The sequence below is a fragment of the Tamandua tetradactyla genome, chromosome 7 (genome assembly GCF_023851605.1).
Source record: "Tamandua tetradactyla isolate mTamTet1 chromosome 7, mTamTet1.pri, whole genome shotgun sequence".
NCBI classification, from domain to species: domain Eukaryota; kingdom Metazoa; phylum Chordata; class Mammalia; order Pilosa; family Myrmecophagidae; genus Tamandua; species Tamandua tetradactyla.
This window is the reverse complement of record NC_135333.1, coordinates 148,478,030-148,502,566: the sequence shown is the minus strand read 5'-3', so window position 1 is coordinate 148,502,566 and position 24,537 is coordinate 148,478,030. Positions and strand designations below refer to the sequence as shown.

Sequence of the window (24,537 nt, the reverse complement as noted above, 5' to 3'; positions counted from 1 at the left end):
TTTATTGATAAGTTAGTATTATAGAGGTACTAACATCTCATCTATTTAAGTGAGGCAAAACTTTGTTCCAGTCTGTTACTTATCTTTTAACTGCATTTAATATTAATTTGGGGAAAACAACTTTAGTCTGCTGTTTTCCTATCCAGGAGAGAGAAAGCAATGGAAGCAAGAAGTGAACGCAAGGAAACCTGGAGGAGAAAGAAGAGGCCAGCAGATGCCTTGCCATGTGGCAGAGGAGCCAAGGATCACCAGTAGCTGGTCTTCAGAAAGAAAGCCTCATCTCGATGATGTCTTGAGTTGGACATTTTCCTAGCTTAAACTGTAAGCTAGTAAGTTCCCATTTTTTAAGCCAACTCATTTTATGGTATCTGCTTTCAGCAGCCTAGGAAATGCAAACAGCCATAAAGGATCACATATTCTTCTGGCATCAGGAAATGTTGCAGAAAATTAAATAAAAGCTTACCAAGAACTATCTTTTGCTTAATAATAACTGACATTTATATAGTACTTCCAACTAAAAGTTGCTGTTGTTAATACCCCAATTTCATAGATGAACAATTGGAGGATCAGAAAGTTTAAGGCATCAGAGCCAAGTTTTCCAAAGCCCAGTTGCTGTTCCCTCTCCGCTGTGCCCTCTTGTCCCTCAGGAGAGAGCGCTTATGGCTGAGTTTCAATTCTACTGAAATATAAGGAGGCAAGAAGAAATGCTGGCATTTTCAGATAGGCATTTAATATTAGGTTTTGCCCAGTAATAACTGTTAAATCATGCCTTAGGTGTGCCTCTTGGCAAGGTCAGAGCATGTTCAAAGCATTTTTATAAAGTTAAATTCCTGTTGGGAGGTTTTTAAGATTTTATATTTTAATGAAGTTATAAAAATGAAAGTTCAGACTTGCATAATTCATAAGCATTCACTGCCTCTTTTGAAATCTCCTCACTAAACAATTTTTAAAATTTTTAAAGGAAATCCTTATATAAAACACAAATGCATTTTCAGTTAAGATTAAACTAGATTTCTAATTATAGTAAATGGAAGCTTCATATAAGATAAAGGAGCTCTTTAGGTTGGTTTCATTTACAATGTTTTCCATGCATGTAAAGAAGGTGCTATAAAATTCAAGAGTATTTTCTAGATATATCCCAGGAATTGGCAGCTCTTGATATAAGCAGCTTCCAAATATTTAATTAAATGGTTTTTTAAGGTCTAGAAATGTAGAGTTTCTCTTAATAATGCTGGTTTTGACTTTTTTAAAGGAAGATATTTTACCTTGACTTTTAGTGACTGTTGCAGATAGCTTCAACCTGCTGTCAAAACAATGTTCTTGAATTGAGTGTTTTAATGAATTCAAGCTCCTGGCAATATAGCTGATGAAAATCTGAAAATTTATAAGCTAATGAACTCATTTTTTTTGTACTCTCTGCAATCAACCCAGGATGTCTTTTCAAGCGATATATTTTTAGGTTTTGAACTTAGGGTAATTGCATCTTAATTTAAAATCCTTTCTTATTTAGATGCATGAATAGGGTGCATAAATGTTACATCCTACCTGTCGTCACAGGAGCCAATGGTGGAAAAATGAGCACATTTCAATATTTTAAAAAATGGGGACTTTCTCCATTGCTTTTCTTTCTTTTATTCGTAAGTAGGATCTCTTTGTATTATAAGGCTATTAACATCTCATCTGCTTATGTGAGGCAAACCTCTATTCCAGTCTGCTACTCATCTTTTTTTTTTTTTGGCATGGGCAGGCTCCGGGAATTGAACCCAGGTCTCCAGTATGGTAGGCAAAAATTCTGCCAGTGAGCCACCATTGCACCACCCACACCATTGTTTTTGTTTTTTTGGTATGGGCAAGCTCCGAGAATCAAACCTGGGTCTCCCTCATGGCACGAGAGAATTCTACAATGGAGCTATCCTTGCACCGCCCTGCTACCTATCTTTTGACTACATTTATGGCATTTAATATTAATTTGGGAAGAACTGACAACTTTAGTATGTTGTTTTCCTATCTAGGAGTACATTATGCTTTTATTGATTTAGGTCTTAAGTCCTTCAGAGAGGTTGAACTGTTTTCCTTATTGAGTTATATTAATGAGGGAATTTCCAAATATATCATGATACATCCAGACAAAGGAGTGCTAGGAGACCACTAGAGATGATGGCAGATCTATAATACTGACTTGGAAGGATCTTTATTATATATTGCTAGGTAAAAAAAAATATTGCAGAATAATGTTCATATGATCTCATTTTTGTAAAATGTATATGTGTAGATAATGTGTATAAGTATAAGAGAAACCATGGAAGGATATGTAATTTTGATTGTTTTCCTTGAGACTACTAATGATATCTAAGGAATGGAAAGGGATTAGAAGATCCAATATGAGAATGTAATTTTATATTAATGATTCATAAGTGGTGGGGTTATGGGAACTTATTTTTTGGAATTTCCTATAATTTTAAAACAAAAATCTAGGCAAATATTGAAGCATGTTTATGAAAGCCTTTGTTTCCTTAATTAATCAGGATATGAAAGTCCATAATATTATCAACAAATAACAGCTGTAATATTAGTAGATAACTGTGTAATCTTGCAGTTCCACATGTATATGTACCAGTTCTGAGAGGGTGCGCTTGCCAAACATGCATCAGGTTTTTTTTCTTTGCTATCAGGGGACAATTGATTAATTAATTACACTATTATACTTTTGACTGAAATCAGTAGTTCAAAACCTAACAATTTCTTATGTCAATCAAACACATTATTTTAATTTTAAGTAAGAGAGGTTTCAGCATTCCCGAGGATTAAAAAAATATCTTATTGCATATTTTTAAGTTAAAAATCAATTTCCTAAGTAAAGAACATAACCTTATTTATTTATGGATGAAAAACATATGAAGCTTCCTAGTTTTCCAGGATCACCGAGAATGATGTGCAGCAAAAATTAAGGCATTAAGTAATTCAAAGATGCAACTAGCCTCTATGGTCTTCTGACTTGCATTTGTAAGGAGTTAGCCTGTAAAGCAGTACACAGCTAAGATGCGGAATCATTCCCTTATCTGTCCATGCCAGCAAAGAGATGCCACCAGGGAGACATTCTCTGTCTTTAATTCTTCCCTAGAAAATGTCTGTATGACTGTTATTGAGGAATTACTATAGCAATGTGTGCATTTCTGGATCATTTTCTTCCTTTATCTCTTGGAGATAGTCTGTTGAGTTTTTCTATCCCTTAAGGGGAGAGGGTGATATGAATAAAGAAAAGAGGAAAACTTCTCCTTAACATAACAGCTAAAATCACCAATTTAAATAGTTACATTTTCTATTATTTCTTATTTTATTGATTTCTCAGATACTATTTCTATTGTAATAAAATTGCTGCTATATGATGCCAAAAGAATTTCACTACTTAAGTGAAAAAATTTGGTCAAATCAGTTGGAAAATGAAGACAAAAATGACTGATTAGATTGGCAGAATTTAAAAATTCATAACTGGTAGTTTAGGCAGGGTATATTGAGGTCTCTTCTCCCAACATATGCGTTAGGGACTCAAGGAATACACACATAAGTAAAACTTTACATTCAAAGTAGCTCATGGTACAGCAGAGAAGAGAGAAATGGAATTGGAAAAGAGACAATGGAGAAGAGAGAAAAAGAGAGTGTGATACATTTATGACAGAGATTAGGGACAAAGGGTTAGGTGACCACATACAACGTATCCTTGTGTAAGTGGAGGTAACCATAATAAAGTACAAACTGAAAAAGAGATCGTTTTCGATGTTCCTAGTTTTCTGAGTATTATTGCAGTATTTGAGACTCAATAATATTTTCTGTTTTTGTGACCTGTTATAGGCTTTACTAATAAGAATCATCTTGCTTCATAAAAGCAAGCCAAAAATAGCAGACTTTTGCTATGTGTATATAATATATTTTATATTTATATATATTATTTATATATTTATGTATATATTATATATAAATATTTTATATAATATATTATATATATGTTAAAAGATATTTAAAGTTTTATATATAATATATATTAATATATATTTAAAATTTTTATTTTAGTTACATATATACCACCTAAAATTTCTCCCATTAATCATGCTATATATTTTTAATAGTTTTATTAAGAAAAAGCTCATAACTAAATATGGATAATAAACTCTCTTTTGCAAGATCCAACTAAACATTTTGTGGCATTAGTCCTGTCAATCCAGCGACCTCCCTCCCTATACCTTTCCTGCGTGTTGAATGGAGAGCAGAGGCTACAATCGGTTAGTTCAAGGACCCACACGCAGTCCTTCTGGATTGGATTAGTGGGTATGGAACTGGGATTAGTGGGTATGCAACTCAAGGGAACGCATGAGGGTCCTGCATGACAGCACAAATAAAGCTTCAGAGATGTCCCCTTTTAAGCCTATAGCTCAAAACAGATCCATACATTTATCTCAACCTTTTATTTCAATCTCTTCCCTTTCCCTGAGCAATAAATTTCATAAACTTCCTACTCAAGTATAAAGTAGCAAAGAAAAATTGACAAAGAATTTTTTAGTAGAAAGCAGCTTTTGAGATTATCCAGAACGGCTCTTCCTTTTATGTATTCTCTTTCAGACATCAAGGGTGCTTCCTAATTCTAGGATTGGGGGATACAGTAAACAGGTAGGTATTATTCCAGCTAAATGATTTATGATTTTCAGGCCTTAATCATATTTCTGCTCAGTCTTCCTTTTCTAGACTACAAATTCCCACACACATCCCCTTCATCCTTTTATCTGAGCTGCCCTCTGGTGTCTAACAGCACTAGGTTTTTCCCGAGGTGGGCAAACATAATCGCATGCACTCCACACAAGAGCGAGCTTCAGTCTTGGACAAAGGTAGACAATTCTTTTCCTTCTGTTTTTATGAAATCTTCTATGACAACATCTTTTTGGCTGTAGCAATGCACTTGGAGAATGTCTTCACAGGATGGCTCTATATGACTTGTTTTCTGATTTATAATTGACCCTATTATTCTATTCTCCAATTTGGGCTACCTTTTCCCCTTCAATATATTATTTCCAAGCTTGCCCCCATGGAGCTATTCTGCTCCTTTTTGGACTTACTCAACCTTGCAAGACTTTTTTACTGATCCACTCAGTATTTCAGTGGACAGAAACATTTATGCCACCTATAAAATTGGGAGTCTCAAGGTGAATAGTAAAGTGTTTTACTACAAACCTCTTTGGAACTTACTAACTCCACTTCTCTATCTGTGGATTTCTCTTGTTAACGTTTTCCAGCTGAGCTCCGTTTTTCTGCTAAAGTTGCCTATTGCAATTCAAATTTCTTCATTTTTAATATTTAAATAAGCAGTTTTAACCCACAGAGTCCCACAGCTCTTACTGGAGTAGTAAGCTTTTATATTATTATATCATTTTGCCTCCCACCAGTAATGTCGTCCACTCTCCCAGAATCAGTGCTTGATTAAATTGAGCAGTAGGTGGAGTTTTTCTTTCCTGCTCCCACCACTTAAGAGATGGTCAAGTACTTTAGATTTAGACCTTCTTCCACAATGTTCTGGCAATACCCTTCTACCACTGAGACAGCTGGAACTTAATTGCTTTGGTTCTCATCCTGTTTGGTGTGCAGGAAATCAATGAAAAAATAACATACAAATCTGTATACAAGGGAGAAACTGAGAAGGTCCTTTACACAGGGAAATAAGCTATTGATATTTGATGTCTGGTCGTATGGACTTATCGATCCTGTCTTTGCTGTCTAAGTAACCAAAAATCTAATTAAGCAATCAACCAACTACATTATTTTAGTGACTTCCATGATGGAACTTTAGTTGAGGTATAGAGGATATTTGGAACCAGGGATAATTTGGAGGCATCTTTAAAACTGTAAAATGTAGACTGTCACCTGTTCTCTGTGTTGAACTTGGTGAGATAGATAAGGATTTTAGAAGTCAGGTTTATTCAGGGATTCTGAAGACAGACTTTTGGGTTGACATCCTAGCTCTGCTTATTACTAATTCTACCACCTTGGGCAAGTTATTTCTTTTCTGTGCCTCTGTTCCAACAATAAGATAGCATTAAAATAGTATCTAGGTTCTGGACAACCAAGATGGTGGTGCAAGATACTCCAAGGTGCTGTTCCTCCACAGAATCTTAGAACTAATGAAAACTGGTGGAGCCATCTTCCTCAAATTTCTGGAAAACAGTTAAGGGGTTACAGCAGCTGGGTGAATACCAAATCAAGAAAACATAGCTTTAAAAATGTTAAGCAAAGGTCATGAAGTCCTTGCTAGCCCCTCCCCCCACCCTCTCTAGCACGGTATAGAGCTGGACTGCACTTCCATTGTGGGTCCCTGGCCCAGTTCTAGAGGGGATAGAGTAACCCCTCTTTATTATTACTGGAGTGTCTATATGTCATTGCCAATCTATCAGGTGGCAACATGAAAGAACAAACCAGGAAACATATCAGCTCACTCTTCCAAATTTTGCCCTCCAGACAGAATCAGCTTGTGGATAGCTAAAATAGTATAAGAAATAATTAAGTCAAAGTGGCCTGGGAACAGAGCATTACCTGTTTTAAGTCATACAATAGAACACCTGGGAGACGGAGAAAGTCTATTCCATACGGAGTAGACAGACTATTTAAATTCCTATAAATGAGGCAATTCCTAATGCTATGAGCAAGCCCAAGCACAGGACAAGATGCAAGCTCAGAAAAGAAAGGATAAGAACCTGTACTTTTGCATTTACCTCAGGCTGATCTTCTTGATAGGAGGGTTAGATTCTGAGGGAGCACTTGTCAATGCAGAGACAATTTGCAAAGACTGGAAAGGTGTTTTGTTTGTTTGTTTGTTTTGCATTGGTTTGTTTACTTTTGTTAGCTACTGGCAACCAAGAACATATCCATCATATCACAAGTTGGATGCAAATTTAAGAAATGGATAGTTCAGAGAATAAATTCCAGAGTTAATGCTAAATACTAAAATGTACAGTGTGCAACAAAAAATTAAGAGGCAAAGAAACATGAAAGGATGGCCATCCAAACCAACAAGATAAAAATCCAAAAACCATCAGTGAAGAAGACTGGACTTTTGGGATACTGGCCAAAAACTTTTAAAACAATGATCATCAGTATGGTCAAGTAGATAAAGAAAAACACAGAGAAAGTACTAAAGGGTAAGAAAATTATGAATGAACAATATGAAAGTCTCAATAAAGAGATATAAATTTTTTAAAGGAACCAACAGAAACACTGGAGTTGAAAACTAAAATAACTGAAATGTAAAATTTCCCAGAGGGCTTCAATAGCAGATAGGAGCTGACAGAAGAGATTAAATGTTCTTGAAGACAAGACAATTGAAATGATTCAGGCTGAGGGCAAAAAGAAAAAAAAACAATTTTAAGAAAAGCAAAAGAGCATAAGATAGCAGTGGGACACCAGAAAGCATACAAATATACATATTATGGGAATCCTAGAAGAAGAGGGAAAGAAAGGGGCAGGAGGAATACTCAAAGAAATAATGGCAGATACCTTCACAAATTTAACAAAAGACATGAATAGTCACATTCAAGAGAACTACATGTAGCCACATAGTGGTCAAACTGTTGAATGCCAAGGACAAGGACAGAGTTCTGAAAGGCTTGGGAGAAAAGCAACGTGTTATCTGCAAGGAAATCCTAATAAGATTAAGTGCCAATTTCTCATCAGAGACCATGGAGGCAAGAAGGCAGTGGGATGACATACTTAAAATGCTGAAAGAAAACACTTGCTAGTTGATTTTGACAAGGGTATTAAATCCACTCAATCAGGAAAGAATAATTTCTTCAACTAATAGTACTGGGAAAACTGGATAGCCATACGCAAAAGAATGGAGGTTGAACCCTATCTGGCAACATATCCAAAATTAACTCAAAATGGATCAATGACATAGATATAGAAACCAAAACTATAAAACTTCTAGAAGGAAACATAGAGAATCATCTTCAGAACCATGTGTTATAAAATGGTTTCTTAGGTTTTACACCAAAAGCATGAACAACAATGGAAAAAATAGATAAATGGGACCTCCTTAAAGTTAAAAACTTGTGTATCAAAAGACTTCATCATGATAGTAAAAAGATAACCTACAGAGTGGCAGAAAATATTTGAAAACGACATATTTGGTAGGGGTTAAATATCAAGAATATATAAAGAAATTCTGTAACACAACAACAAAATAAGATAAACAATGCAATCAAAAAATGGGCAAAATACTTGATTAGACATTTCTTCAAAGAAGATATACAAATGGCCAAAAAGCACATGAAAATATGCTCAACTTCATTTGCCATTAAAGAAATGCAAATCAAAACTTCAACGAAGTATCGTTTCACATCCGTTAGAACGGAAGTTATTTAAAAACCCAAACCAAAATCCAAATGTTGGATAGGACCTAGAGAAGTAGATACACGCATTTTTTGCTGGTGGGAATGTACAGTGGCTCAACCACTATGGAAAAAAGTTTGGTGCTTCCTCAGAAAGTTTAGAATTTCCACATGATCTGGCAATCTTATTTCTAGTCACATACTCAAAAGAAACAAAAACAGGGATTCAAATAAATATTTGCACACTGATATCCATAGCAGCATTATTCACAGTTGCCAAAAGATGGAGCAAACCAAGTGTCCATCAACGGATATGTGATATATACACAAAATGAAATATTATTGTAGAAAGGAATGAAATCCTGTAACAGGAGACAACATGGAGGAACCGTGAAGACATCATCTCAAGTGAAATAAGCCAAACAGAAAAGGACATATATGATCTCACTGATACAAGATAATTAGACTAAGCAAATTCATAGAGTCAGAAACTAGAATACAGGCTCCCAAGGACTGTGATGGAGATAGAGAATAGGTAGCTAATGCTGAATTGGTACAGAGTTTCTGTTTGGGATGATGGAAAAGTTTTGGTAATGGGTGGTGGTGGCAGTTACACAATATTGTGAATGTAATTAACACACTGAATGATATATTTGAGTGTGGTTAGGTATGTTACTAGATTTAAAAATTAAAAAGGAAACTCACAGGAGTTTACAACATAAGCAGTGGACGTGAATATAAACTATGTACTAATAGCTAATAGTATAATTATATTAATATGATTTCATCAATTGTAACAAATTTGCCACACTAATGTAAAGTGTTAATAGTAAGGAAAACTGTGTGTGTGTGTTTTGGGGGCAGGGTGGTATAAGGAAACTGTAATTTCTGCTTTTTTTTTTTTTTTTGGTAAACCTACAACTTTCTAATGAAAACAATTATATACAAACAACCCCAGTATCTATTTCATCAGGGATTGTAATGGGGATTAAATCAGTTAACATACGTGAAGCATTTAGAACAGTGTCTGGCATATGTTGTGCTTTGCAAGTGTGTCTGCTGTTGTTACTATTATCATAAACTCAAAAACTGACCTTGTGCCTGGAGCAGAGTGCACATGCAAATAATGTTTAGTGAATAGTTAGACATGTATGTGCTGGCTAAAGAATCTTCTTAGGAATGTTTGTGCTAACCGTTCTGAATTAACACATTTTCAGCCCAATGCCCATTTCTCTTTGTTTCAAATTTGGCCCCACATCCCACATCTACTCTCCTTTTTCCATTAAAACCCCTGTTAAACTTTAAGGTGTAGCACTTCTACCTATTCTGTGGGACAACTGTGTCTGGGTTGCAAATTGTATGGGGCTTGGCTAAACATCTTTTCAATACAGGAACTCAATGTCTAGTATGATTCTATTTCAAGATTTGTCATTTCTCTTCTAGATCATTTTGTTCACATCTTAGTGATTCCAATTATTTTGTCAATCTTATAATTAAGCATTTTGAAATATATCAGAATTAATTTTTATACTGCAACATTCAAGCCTAAAATTGTGATGATAACTTCTGACATAACAACCACCTTATTATGCATATTCCTGTCCCATTAGCTCAATAAGGTGCCAGTTTATTTGCATATTATTGCTTGACCCTTTTATCATGGTCAATTAATTTGCATATCCCTATCTAATTGGCTCAAATAAGTTTCTCCCACTTTATTTATTGGCCCAGCTCCCAGACTAGTGGCTTTGTGAGTTCAATGCAATTTGGAATTTGGAATTTTCTTTGTCATGCTTTCAGCACCAGTGGAAGGACATATGAGAGTGGTAGTCAAGGGTATTAAGAAAAGATACTGGAGTGTATAAAGGATCCACTTACTATTTCTATCTTCTCTTTCAATGGAAGAGATTGAAGAAGAAAGGAGAAAAGTTCAGGTATGTGGGTACAGAAGTTTTCAGCAAATAGATTATTGAGTAGATGAAATAAATATTGAGGAAATCCCAAATAAGACAAAAGATACATTCTGTATTACTGACAAAAATATTCTAACTTGGAATTTGGCCTATCCTGTGCCTCAGCTAAAATTATAATGTAGTAGTTATGCCTCTAAAGCTGTGTGTTTCAAATTCAAGATACTTAAGTGTAATATGGAGGAAAGGACTTGTTTGAATGCAATTTCCAGGTTCCTGCCTTTAGATATTCAGTTATAGATTGGTCTGAGGAAGTCCCTGGAATTACATTATGTCTGTAAACAAACCATCACATCTTCATAAATATTGCCTCAAGGGATGCTATGCCTCTGCTAATTCATGGTTTCTATGTGGAGTCTCATGATTACTCGATGTTGGGTGAGTCGCACTGTCCTAGATGACTTCAAATATTAAAATATGGCTGTAGTTCCCAAATTACTTTCTAGTAGAAAAGCAGATAGGAAAAAGACAAATCCATGATAACTTTTAAAAAAATTTCATTTTATAGAAAGGAGAAAATGTGTATGTGGGGGTGGGAGAGGGTAAGTCTTCTGGTCTAGGTCTCAGTGGCTAATCCACACACCGTCACTCTGACGTGTCCTGATGGTGGCTCCTTTATCACCACAAGTCCCCCTCTACCTCCCCCACCCTTCCTCAGGTAGTTGCTGCCACTTGTGAATTTCATTGTCCTTTTCTTTGGGAGACTTGCATACTTTGGGGAACCTCTCCTAAAGTCTACTTCTTACTTTTCACAGGATAGATTCCATAGTGCAAGACAGGGCTGGGGATGGCAAAGAAGATGGGGTTGAGGGTTGGGGTGGAAAGTGGGAGGGATAGATGATGAGTGAGAATACTCCCCGCCACTTTGCTTCTCAGTTCTGAAGGGTGTCTATGACGTGATCCCACCTCAAAGCCACCTCTCTAGCATCTCGATGTTGGGACGCTGCTGGAATAGGTGAATGTGATTTCAGTCCCGTTTATACATTTTCCCAGCATCCTTTTGACCCATGTTTGGTGTGCTCCTGTGGTTTTGTTCACTGTTTAGGTGAACACAGACCATATCAAGAAAGCAGGGCTGCACATTTTTACCCTTGTCTGTTTTCCATGGTTCTTAATGAGACAAACACTTAGAAAATGTTCAAAAGGCCTATGTGTTGGTTTTGGGGGATGAAGGAGATGGAACGGGCCTGTGACTGAACTCCATTTCATACTGGGCCAGGAAAGGGGAGACATCTGCCAGAGGTCACACGTGAGGTAAGAGAGTCAATTCCTAGTTCTGTGAAGAAAAAAAAGGAGCGCCGGGGGACTCATCGGGGTTTATACGTGTGGAAATGTCCCCACTCTCAGAGAAGGTCTCAATTTCCAGGTCTTAAAATCTCCATTCCAGCCTTTACCTACGCTCAGGACCTCATCTTGGTGTTTTAGCCTCAAGCAAGAGAGTCGGGTTTTAATAGCTAAAAGCTGGGGCTCCTCATTTTCCCGTCTTGAGGGCTGTGGGAGTAGGGAGGGCTCAGGGAGGTATCGGTAAGTGTGCTGAATTCGGAACCAGGCAACATGGGCCTCAGCCCCAGCTATGCTACCCACATCTCAGATGACTCTGGATAGCAATAACAGCAAAAGCACCTGCCAGTATTGAGCGCCTTCTGTATGCCGTACATGAAGCAAAATGCTGGATGTACACCATTAAATGTCACTACACTTCGATTTTCCTCACTGGAAAATGAGAATATTGTTGTCAGAAACCACCTCACTGGGCTCGGAGGACCACATGTAAAAAACGAGTTGGAAATGGATTTCTAAATTGGAAAATGTTCTGCAGCTAAGTGATAATGTGACTTTTTTTTAACATTTAAAAATAATTTTCAGATTTCAGTAGACAAATAGGATTTCTGCCTAAGAAAACAAAATTTAAAAGCTTATGATCACTTCAATTTTGCTGATTTAGAAAGCCGTTCTTTCCTTCTTGAAACATCCATGTCCTTAAATAGAAAATTTTCAGAATTTTATTTAATTTGTGAACTAAGGCCCAAAATTGAACTTATTATTTAGACCTTCCTTGCTAAAGTTGTACTGAGAAGCCTCAAATTTCTGGTATGACCAAAAAAAAGCAATAGCTATGAATTAAACAAGGACAAGAAATTCGCTTATGAAAAACTTTTCTGACTTGGCAGTCTACACAGGTACAAATTTGAGTATAAAAGCTAGATAATACATCTCAAAACTGCAAGACATATAACCTTATACCTTAGGGAATCCTCAACTTTTCCAGGGCCTTCACTTTTGTAGACCTTTTTATATTTTCCACCAATTTTCACAAATAGAAGACATATTTGTCATTTGAAATGAGATTTATTCCAAACATGCAGATGTGCAAAAGGCAGTGAAAATACTGGGATGTGGTTTCTAGGCAGAAGGCTTGATTAGCAGCAAAGCTATTCATTTTTACCACCCTGCCCCCTAAACTCTTTCTGAAGAATAGCCCTGCAGCCTTCAAGAATCAAGACCTCAGTATAAATAGCTAGATTCAGGGAACCCTGCCATTGTTCACGAATACTTAAAAGTTGAAATGTTAAAATGCAAATACCTGGGTCTATTGTAGAGATGTGAACAGTCCATTCAAATTTGTTACTGTAAAGTATAAAGAGTTGGAATTTACATGGTTTTCTTTATCGACATACAGCAGAGGCAAAGTCTCAGTGCAGTGTAGTAACAGGTAGCACAGTAGGCAAGAAATAGACCCATTTGGTAGTAAGAAAGTTTATTATAAAAATATTTCTGACTCATTTTCCTCCATTTTTGTTGTTGATTATTCCATATCTTGCTTAATTCATTATTTAGTTTGTGCAAAGCATGAGCCTACTGTTATCACTTTGCCTGAATTAATCAGCCAATTCCATCAAACAAACAGATGAACTTTTTTTTCCCCATTGAATCAATCATTTGGTTTAATTGCCCTTTGGTTGCTTTCACATTTTGTATATCTAGCACAAATTTTGATAAAGGTTACTAACAAAAATAATATTTACTGAGCACTTATGTGTGCCAGATCCTATGTTCCCATTTTATTCTTTCCAATATCTTATCATGGACACCTTATTATTATTCTCACTTTCTAAATAACGCAATTGAGGTTTAGAGAAGCTAAATAACTTGTCCAAAGTTAAACAGCTAGTTAGTGGCAGGGTTGAATTTAAATGTTGGCAAAACAGCCCACTTTTGTTAAAATTAACTAGCTATTTCCAGCAAATGTAGTTTGGCAGAGGAATTAGCTGGAATAATCTTGTTATATATTTTGGTCTTCTTGGACATAGGCCAACTTACTTTTAGACAGACCATCCAAATGCTTAAATTCATTTTAGTGGTATATAATTTGAAATGTAAGACTTGTTTTTTCTCAGGCCATAGCTCCTTTGTAAATAATTCATTATTCATCCAGCAGTAATGCTCAGTGCTACTGGTCAGTAAGGGCACTGTGGGATATGGAAATACATAACACAGTCTAGTGAGGGAGATGCGTGATGTTGAAGGGTGTAAACAAACAGTCCTTGGCATCTTAAAAAAAGGCAAAGATCTGTTCTACTGGAATGGATCATAAATGGCTTCATGGAGTTTCTCCACCTAAAATGCTCTTTCCCACAAACACTCCATGGCTCACTTCACCTTATTCCCTGTCATTGCAAAAATGTTATTTTTTTTCTATTCATGAGGCCTTTCCTGACCACCTTATTTAAAACTGTACTCCCCTCAACATTTCTTATCCTGCTTTACTTTCGCCACATTGTTTGGCACGCCATATGCTTTTCTTATTTATTGGTTTCTTGTCTGTCATCCCCATTAGAACGTAGGGAAATCCTCAATTTTTCCAATGCCTTCGCTTTTGTAGACCCTTCATATTTTCAAGGGGAGGGTCTTTTGTTTGTTTTTGCTCAGGTGAACCTAGTGTTTAGAACAGTGCTGAATAAAAATTCGTTGAATGGATGGAGGAAATAATACTTGAAGTGGACCTGGAGAATGGGTAGGATTTACCTAGTATTGTTGAAAGAAAGTAAATTCTGGATGGAGAAAAAGACCTAAGCCAAGATTGGAGGCTGTAAGTCGTGCAACATGTTGGAGAACAGAGTGCTGGACAGTTTGATATATTGTGGGACATAAGTCTGGAAGGATCTACGTTATTGAGACTTGAGTGATTATGACATAATTACACAGGCAAGAGGGAGACCTTAAGATTGTGGCTCTTTAAGGCTATTTATGTGATGCAACGTTGGACATAGATTATGCAGGGTCTGAAGCTTATATAATTTTGTGGCTTCTCTTTAGAAGAAAGAATATGAAATTATGAACATAAAATAGAGATGACCTCTAATCTTATCCCTTTCATGCCACAATGCTAAGTGAGACAGTGGGTAGAAGAAGTCATTCAGATGCCATTTCTTTAGCTGATGGTTATCAGTAACCTAACTGTGCATGAATATAACTGGGAAGCACATAAATGTATCCTGCTAAACCCGACTTCCCTTAGCTAGATCCCCAAATGCCTGCAGCCTCTCTGATGCCACTGAAAAAGAAGGGATGGATGCTGGAGGAAAAGTCAGAGTGGAATAAGCTAGTAAACTGTGATTAGCAAATTGTAGTTAAAATGTTTTATAATGATTGGGAACTCATGTCTAGGACCTTGAAAGACGCTGGAACAAATGAGGGGTCTTAACATATTATTGGCTCCACTGGAATTTGTTTCTGGAGCTGTGTTGACAAGTATAAGATGAATTGGAAAGGAGAACTAGGGGAACCCCAGGTACAGGGTGATGTGGAGATGGTTGCCATGGGAATCTGGAATGGAACGTGACATGCAAGAAAGGATGCTAAGGAACCATGTAATCATATTTGACTTTGAACCAAGAAAGGGAAGGGTCAAAGACGTCTGAATTCATTGCTGAATGATACTAAATAGTAATATGGGAGTGAACTGTTGCTGCAGTTAAAAATTCCTCTGTTTTTTTTCCCACATATTATATACTTTTTACAGTTTTAGAGGAAACTGTATTCATTGCTTCAAATTTGCTTTCTTATGCTATTCAGCAATGAAAGCAGCAAGTTATGAAATAGGGTCTTAGTGACATGAAAGAATTAATGTTGCTTTCCCAGGTGACTTACATATAAAGAGAAATAAACTTGAAAAAATAGTGGTTCAGTAAGTAGCAACTCAGCTTTAGCATTTTTATAGCTGTTATGTATTAGAATGTAAAACCATCACATTATAATAGGGTAACCTTTTAGAGTTAGTGATAATTTTATTCAAGACAGCACTGAATAACCAGAACTATTGGTTCTAACCCCATAGCCACAAACTATAATAACCATAATTAGATGGTTTGTAGTGACCTTGGGATATATCAGGAAGATCCCTCACACTTTAATATATTACTGAAAAATTAGAAATATAATTGGTTTAATCACACAGCGAAGAAAATTTAAAAAATTATATTCATCTGTGGAAGTGACAAGACCTTGAGTTGACTTAGCTTCTGAGCAGGAGTATACTTTACTCACCATATTTTACTAAGGTTGGGTTGTATAGAACTTTCTATGCAAAAGTCTGAACTACCCCCAACATAAGATGTAGAAAATAAATGCATTATCATGCGAATATACTCTCAAATAGAGATTTTACTGTTCATATAAATTTGAAATGCTAAATTTTAATAACAATATATTGTAAAAGCTAGATTAGGTTATCAAATACTTAATACAAATACTGTTTTTTATATCATGTGTGAATTTTGATAAAAAATTAAAAACCTCAACAAAACCATAATCCATAGTAGGTACTGCCTTTCAGAAGAGAAGGAAAAAGGTTCACTGCATTACAACTGAAATTGAGACTTTGGCTATGAGTCAGGAAACTAGGTTTCATTTTAGGAGACAATTCCACTAGTTTGAGAGTGGTTTCCTGGAGGCCATGCTGGGATGAATTCTGAGACTGCTTTGAGGCTCCATAGGAAAGAGGACAGTGATCAACTAAGAAGTGGGGAGTTGTAGCAAGGGTGCTATGCGGTTGGTGTCCATGACAAAACAGCACATTAAAAAAATCCATCAACATCAGGGACTTACCAGATAAGCCACCCACATCCATCTTCTTCAGGTTCTTTGCCTCCAGAATAACAACAGTCAGTTTGCCAGCAGTAGGTACATAGCGAAGGGAGAAGCAGATATCACCCAATTTCTCTTGCTATAAGAACCAATAAGAAGGTATTAGTATTTTTTCAATAGTTTATACACATGGACATACATTGAAGAATGTAAATTCCTCAAAAAGAGAATTATAAAAGAGTTTGAAAACTCATCAGTCTATCGGCAATTGCACATGGTCATTCATTCATTAAGGTACCATCAAGAGTGATTGTAATTCATGCCAGTTTTTTAAAAATCCATCTATATTTTTAACATTCATCAAAAATCCATAATTTAAGAGTACAGGAAATGGGACCTACATGTCTTTCCTTAGAGACTCTGCACTCTGCATAGCACTGCTAAACTCTTGGCAAAGTTTCATTACCATATTAAATAGTTTTTAAAAGAACCTAATGTTTTTCAGTAGAATAAACCTAACTAAATTTTTGTCTTTTTACATTCCAAATGTGATTATGTCTAGTGCACAGTATTTTTAGATTTGGGGGGAAAAAATACTTGTATCTGTGTTCCATTACATTTTATTCATTAATGTAAAATTTTGAATTTCTAATAGCTGAGGTGCAACAAAACAAGTTTTATATGATTGATATTTTTAGTTTAACTCATTTCAAGTGAGATCTGACTTTCTTTTTCCTTAACCTAAGAGCTGTAAAAATCTGAGCAGAAGTCTAGAAAATGGAATCACACGGTAATATTAAGAATCATATTCCCTCGCATTATTTCACTTGCACGACATTTAGGCCAAAGAACATTCAACAATCCTGTATTCAGGCACTTTTGAACAACTGATTTAGATTTAAAATGACGATGGTATATAAAAGTTTACTTTTTTTTCAGAGAATACTCCTATCTGTTCTTTCACTTTAAGTCTTATTTTCTAGGATTACTAATTAAACATCATACTATTGTTCAACTCAGGTAGAATTTGCATCCATTTTAACAAGCACAAGAGAAAGAAAAATATCAAGTGGTTTGCCCTACCCCCTTTGGATACTGGAGTCTTTAGACCGCCGTTGGACATAGGGAATTTTGTATGTGACAAAACAGGATTCACTTATTAATGTTTTCCACCCCCCAAAATGTGAATTCGGATTTCAAAAGAAGGCAATAATTGTGAAGACTTCCATAGAAAGATTTTTAACATAGGGATGAGGTACAGAAGACATATCCTAAGGGGGTCTCATGTTATACTCTATTATGATTGCATTTGGCCTGCATGTGTGCTAAATCAGCTGGAGTCTCCAAGCGTGGAAATTATTACCTAGATATAATTTAACAATTTTAGGAAGTATAGTTCCTTTATGTCTGTATTCGTTATATCTGTTTTTAAAGAGGAAAGCATGTGCAGTAGTTAGGTTCAGGTGTCAACTTTGCCAGGTGATGGTGCCCGGTTGTTCTGCTGCTGTGGACTTAAATCATCAGCATGTGAAATTCATCTATGGCTGATCACATCTGCAGTCGGCTAAGGGGAGGGCCTTCCACAATGAGTGACGTTTAATTTAATTAGCTGGAGGCTTAAAAGAGAGAGTCAGACAAGCGCTCAACAGTTCAGACCCAGATGTTTGGAGATGCAGAAAGGGCTTCTCCCAGGGGAAAGCCGTTTGAATTCAGAGGCTGGGAGGGAAGGCGAGTAGATTTTGCCCTGTGCCTTCCCATGTGACAGAGAAAGCCAAAGGAAGGTCAGCTGCCTTTTCTCTGAAGAACTATGAATTTCTAACTAAATAAATCCCCTTTATAAAAGACAATCCGTCTCTGGTGTATTGCATTCCGGCAGTCTTAGCAAACTAAAACAGCATGTCTATTTGTTCAATGATTAATCTATAGGCTAGAAGTAATATATTCAACATGTTTGTGTGTGTGTGTGTGAGAGAGAGAAATGGTGCCTCTTTCTGCTTAGCTAACAGTTCTGTTGGAAGCATCATCATTTGTTTATTGCCCCAAACCTTTTATTTCTTGTGCTTCCATAGCATCTCACCTGCACATCTTTTATGCCACTGAGGACTTATTCTTGTTTCATTATGCATGTCTTAACTCTCCCACAAGACTTTTAAACTCCTTGAAGACAGGATTTTTGCCTGAAAAATCACTGACCACACATTTTCAAAAAACAGAATAAATGGAATTTTAGATTATACCCTCATTTTGAATGATCTAGGTTATAGCTCCATTCTTTTAGTGTAGATAATTAGGTACTTGTAATGTGCCAAATGCACCTGAAGTGTCTACTCAGATCTAGGAATTAATTTACACATTAGGAGAATGTGTTGGAATAAATTGCTTTTCATACTCTCTGAAAATACAGAATGGGAATCAAAATCACAGAAATTAATACAAAGTATGGTCAAATCTGTCTGAATTTTAAGAGATAGGAGAAATTTAAATGAACAAAATTGCTGTTCAAAAATGCTCATTAGGGGGAGGGTTCTTTTTGAAGGGTCTTTCCATTTTCCATAATAGTTTTCCCTGGGGACCTCGCTGTGTTGCAGTATCAGGTTACTGGAACCATCCTAATTAGGCATTTCAGATTTGAGCACTGTCTCTTAAATGATACCTTCCTTTATGGCCCATGATCTAATTCCACAATTGATTTAGGGGACTCTCAATTGTTTTAAATGAAAAAAATATCAAAACTTATCTATCTTCCAGTATCTTTTTATTTTTCAATCTTATGATGTCAAGGAAACTTCTGAGATTTTTACACAATATTTAGTTTCAGAAGAGAGGATATATAGAATTTGAAAAACTATGTCTGAAGTAGGAGAAAAATGTGAAATTACCTGTCATTTTAAAGCTATGAGCTTGGGGAAGAGTGTTTGAAAGAAAAGAATCAAAATGGGTACTTTGGGAGAAAGTGGTTATTTTTAGAACCCTTTACAGATCTACATTTAATTCAGTATTTTAGGAACTTATGTAAACTTTCATTTGCTCATACAATTATCATATTTCACATGCCAAACTAAATATGTTATTATTTGAATGTACTTTTCAGTGCTTTAAATTTTTATTACTTTGGAATCAACAAACTATACACAAGCTAGTCACTGTTTTGTATGGAATTGTACCTTTCATGGCATCAAGCAGATAGAAAAAAACTCAATTCCCAGTAAAAGGCAAGGAAAATACCCAATTCAAATGGACATCTGTCTTGAATTGAGGCAACATTTTTTCCTGTTACATGCTGGTTTGACCCTTGATTAATTGATTTGGGACATTTATAAATATGATTGAAATGTGTTTTTCATATGTGGTCTATGATATGGGAATCTGAAGTTGATGTAAAATGAGAAGAGCCAGGATATATGTCATGGACCTCTGGACCCCTGCAGGAAAGACATGAGTGACTGAACTGCTGCTCTGCCACCCCCTGAAGATGTATTCCCTTCTGCTATTGTAAAAACGAGGCTTGTACATGAAGCTTATGTAATGTCAGTATTGCTACACATGACAATTCTACCTTTAAATCCTAAATCCAAATTTAGTGACTCAGAGCAGTATGAATTTTGGGGTAACGAACATTTTTTTCCCCCTTGATAGGATCTTTCACTGAACTTCTGTGATTAGAAGCAGATGTTCTTCTGCCCTTAGAGTCCAAAATAAACCTTATTCTACCACATGAAGGTTTTACTACATCTCTTGTCATCTACATAGAAGCATTGGAGTGTTTTGATAGTTGTCTATAGAGAGTTTCAAACTATTTTATTTCATAGTTCTTACATGTCAGTTTGGGAGAATGATGGTGGGGTAGCAATATATAAACATTTAATATTAAACATTTTAATTATCACTCAAAAGCTCGAGGTGTTAATGGTGTTGGGGAACAAAAAGGTCCTTGGAAAATAAAAAAAAAAGGCAAAAAAAATGTACTCAAATCTACATCTCTGAGTCTCATTGCTCATCTAGTTTTCTCAGCAATAGCCCATGATGTAAGTAAGTACAATAATGTCTATTTTACAAATTTACAAAGACTTAGAGGTCATATAGGTTAGATAGAGAGCTGATTGTGGAATCAAAGCAAGGTCTTTTGTCTGAAAATCATGTGTTTATCTTTACTACTGGACTGACATCCAGAATGATAAAGATAAATATTCCAACCGCTCACCAACTAGGCTATTCCAATCTCACTTTATGTTAACTATGTCTCTAAATAACTAGACATTCATTACCAATCTCTCCTCTCTACTGCTTCTCCTTTCCTACATCCCTTTCTGTCATGGTCACTAGCTAATCTGCTTTCAGCAGTTAACTTTCCTTTTTTCTCTTCATCTGGTTATTCAGCTCACATGGACTAACATGATTTTTTTGTAAATGTCTCTTCGATTGAAATTTGCTTATTTCATTTAACACCATCATCACCATTACCTCCACCTTCACCTCCTCCACCTCCAACCATGACTTCCATTTCCACTATGATAATTGCCACCATCACCTTCACTACACCACTTATACTGCCACCACCAAGACCTCCAGATGACCTTCACCACTTTGTCTCTACCATGACCTCCATTACTACCACTTACCTCTGTCACCATCACCACCACCACCATCTCCATCACAATCTCCAAAGTAACTTCCACCACTTTCATCACCAGCATTATCACAATCACTGCCATGACCTCCACCACCATCTCCATCAATACCACTTCCATTTTTACCACAATATCCACTCTGAGATCAGACCTTAATCGCTTCTCTCATTTTTTTGTAACAGTCCATTACAAGGCCTCTTTTGTTATATTTTCCAAGTTACATCTAGGCTGCAAACTGATTCCAAGCCAATCTTTGTAAGGTCCAAACTTTCTTTTTAACTTCCAAGAAGTGCTATACTTGATTCCACACTAACTATCCAAACTTTATTTTCTACTTCACTGCCCACTCAACTTTCTGAATATATCCTTAATCTGCCCACATCATGCCATCTATAGGGCCATCATTGTAGTTCAAGTAGGGTGATCAACCATCCCCATTTGACCAAGACTACAGGTTTTAACCCTGAAAGTTCTGCATCCTGGGAAACCCCTCAGTTTCAGGAAAACCATGGATGTTGGTAACTTTAAATCCAAATCACCATCATCCCTGGTCTAGATTTATGGAATAGGCTCCTAACCGGTCTCTGTTTCACTCTTGTACTCTCCAAATGCTGCTTCACATAGACGCACAGTCATCCTTTAAAAATGTAAATCATGGGACACTCCTGTTCATAACCCTTAAATATATTCCCATTTCACTTAGAATAATCTGTATTCCTTACCCTAAAAGGCCTTATATGATCTGATCTCTCCTTACCCAACTCCTACCATTCCCCTGATCTCACTATGCTCTCTGCTTTTCACAAAACATGGCAAGCATATTTCCATCTCAGAGCCTTTACCTTTTCTGTTTCTTCTGCCTAGTATATTCTTTCCCCAGAGACTGGAAATGAATTGTTCCCTTAGTTTATTCAGCTTTCTCATTATATTTTCCTCTTTAGAGAATATTTTTTTGGGGGCCACCCTACCTAAAATAGTCTCATCCACCCTAAACATGCACACTATCCCTTTACCCTGCTTCTTTTTTGTCCTAGTGCATGTCATCACCTGACATTCTATTATGTTTATTAGGCTGCCCAACCAGTATATCAGTTCCATGTCAGAAGACTCTTGTTTTTCTCACTCTCTGTGTCCAGCAGAATAGTGACTGGCACAAAGTAGGACTACAAATATGATTGTTTAATGAATAAATGCATATCCCATACAATATAATACCATCAAGTTGGTTTACACAGTGTCCTCCCAGGTCAGGCTCCCTGGAAAAAAGACTGAAACAGAAACTTGCAAGAAGGAGGTTTATTGTGGAGTGCTTTTGAGATTAGCACCTTTGATGGTGAGGCAAACAGGATTAGATAGATGGAGAATTTTGATCATGATGCAGTCACATCAAAGGCCTCAGCTAATCTTACGGGGAGCTCTGGAGCTGGGATAGTTCTGTAGAAATGATCTGACTTGAGACAACAGGAATGAGAATTTGTATTACTGCATCTACCAGTCATTGGATGTGGCCTATCCCTACTTCTTAAGTCAGAGTCCCTTCACAGCTGAAGGCAAGGCTAAGAAAGGGCACTCATTTTTGAACTGCTATCAACACTCTTAGCAGGCAGGAGAGCAAATGCCTTGGTCATGAAGATGGAGCAAGGACTGGGGGTTAGTCACAGCACTCATACATCTCTTTGCAGTGAGGACATCCACCCACAATGCCTTTATTCCCTTCCACCTAAATAAATTATTCCTAACCATGAAGCCATAGTTCAAATTCCATATCTTTAATGAAGCATCTCCTTACTATTCTAGCCCACGCGGGTTTCTTCTACCAATTGCTTTAAAGTTAGTATCATGATGCTTAGAGACTATTTTTTTCTTTTATTTCATATGTGTGTGTTCTGGAGTTAATTCCTAAACTCCAGAAGAGCAGAGATCATGTTTTATATGACTCTTCTATGCCTAGCACCAGGCACATAACAAGGACTTACAAATAATTGTCTGTTCAGTGTACTGAAATGAGTCTCTTGCTTTGTAAACAGCATCAATGCTATGCTCCATCAATACCATCTCCAGTTAAACCAATGAGTTAACTAAGGTATATATTTTGAGTACCTCCTTTATGCCTAGTACCATGGACAGTACCATGGTCACCCTGTTATGGAACCAGAAATGAAAACATTGCTGAAGGTGTAGTTTTCTTTCTTTCTTTCTTTCTTTTTTTAATATTTTCTTTTTCTTTTTTTATGTTATTCTTTTCCTTTTTTAATATTTTAATGTTTTTAAAATTATTTTTTGTTTATTGGAGGTGTAGTTTTTACAAGATAATTTCAAGACCCTGTAGAGTTGCAGCCTACAGATGAGTGTTTTTGCTGGCGTGATTATCTCATGAAGAGGCCTTATTACCATTAGGAATTTCAGCTTTATGTATAATTTATTTTAGTCAATTGCCTTGATCACTAGGTGGAAACTGCCAGTTAGTGTTGGAAAGTTCCAACTGTGAGATTCAGAGAAATTAACCTGCTCTCTTAGCATACGGAGCTGACAATCAGAAGCCACCTTTGTTCTGAGCAGCTTGATAGCTCTATTATTTTTTAAAAGCAGCCACTGAATAGAGCAGACACAAATTAATGATTTAATAGACAACTACTGCAATAACTTTCCCTTTTAAAGAGCATTATAAAGGTAATAGGACAGAGGTCATCTCCAATGGATAAATAAAAAGCTAGATTTAAAATGGATATTTATTTAATGGCTTCTATAACACTATCCATCATTTTATGTATAAAAGGAGTAGTTCACTTTAGTGACCTCTGCATAATGGGGCTAAGTTGGAAATGTACTTTTGAATAAGTTTTAAAAAACTACCTGAATTGGCTTAATCCTGTGCCATTTTAAAATGACATATTAAATGGCAATAGATTCTCTGATGATGGATAGAGAGTTTTTCTCTGAGTTTGGGAGTCTATTTAGAGGTGACAAATAAACAAATGGAGATACAACAATTTCTCAAAATGAAAACCAAGACTGTTTGCATATTCTCCATTTGTGAAACCACTAAAATGTTCTTAATTTATTAAAGGACATCGGCATGTTTTTAATCTTAGTAGGAGAATGGGATGGCTTTAAGTAAATCCTTTTGGTGGTAGTTATCTTTCAAGTTCATTTTCTTCCCAAAACAACTCTCATACCCCCGAAGTATCTGCCAAATTGGTATTTACATCATATGGTCCAGATGGCCACAGTGTGAAACATGGCTGTGAAATGTGTCCAGCCTAAAAAGATTGAACCTGGCCTTGTGTACAAACATACTGTAACTCATTCAGGCAAATGAGATGGTATGTTGCATCTTAGAATAATTATTTTGTGAGGATTCACTCATTTCTTATTAAAAAATAATTATTGATTTTCACCATAGACCCTTCCAGGCTCTGGTCTAAGCTCCATGTATATCTAGTTGAACATGATGACTTTAAAAGGTCAGAATGTAGTACAGAGACC

The 24,537-nt window shown here is 36.2% G+C and overlaps 1 protein-coding gene across 6 annotated transcripts in view; it reads right to left on the bottom strand.

Moving 5' to 3' along the window:
• SYT1 (synaptotagmin 1) overlaps positions 1–24,537 on the bottom strand; it is a 1,262,805-nt gene that overhangs the window by 104,633 nt on the left and 1,133,635 nt on the right. For all 6 annotated transcript variants that reach the window (XM_077111509.1, XM_077111511.1, XM_077111507.1 and 3 more), the window contains one exon: positions 16,445–16,562. In XM_077111509.1, coding sequence (XP_076967624.1) covers positions 16,445–16,562 — 118 coding nt within the window. The remainder of the gene's footprint in view (positions 1–16,444; positions 16,563–24,537) is intronic.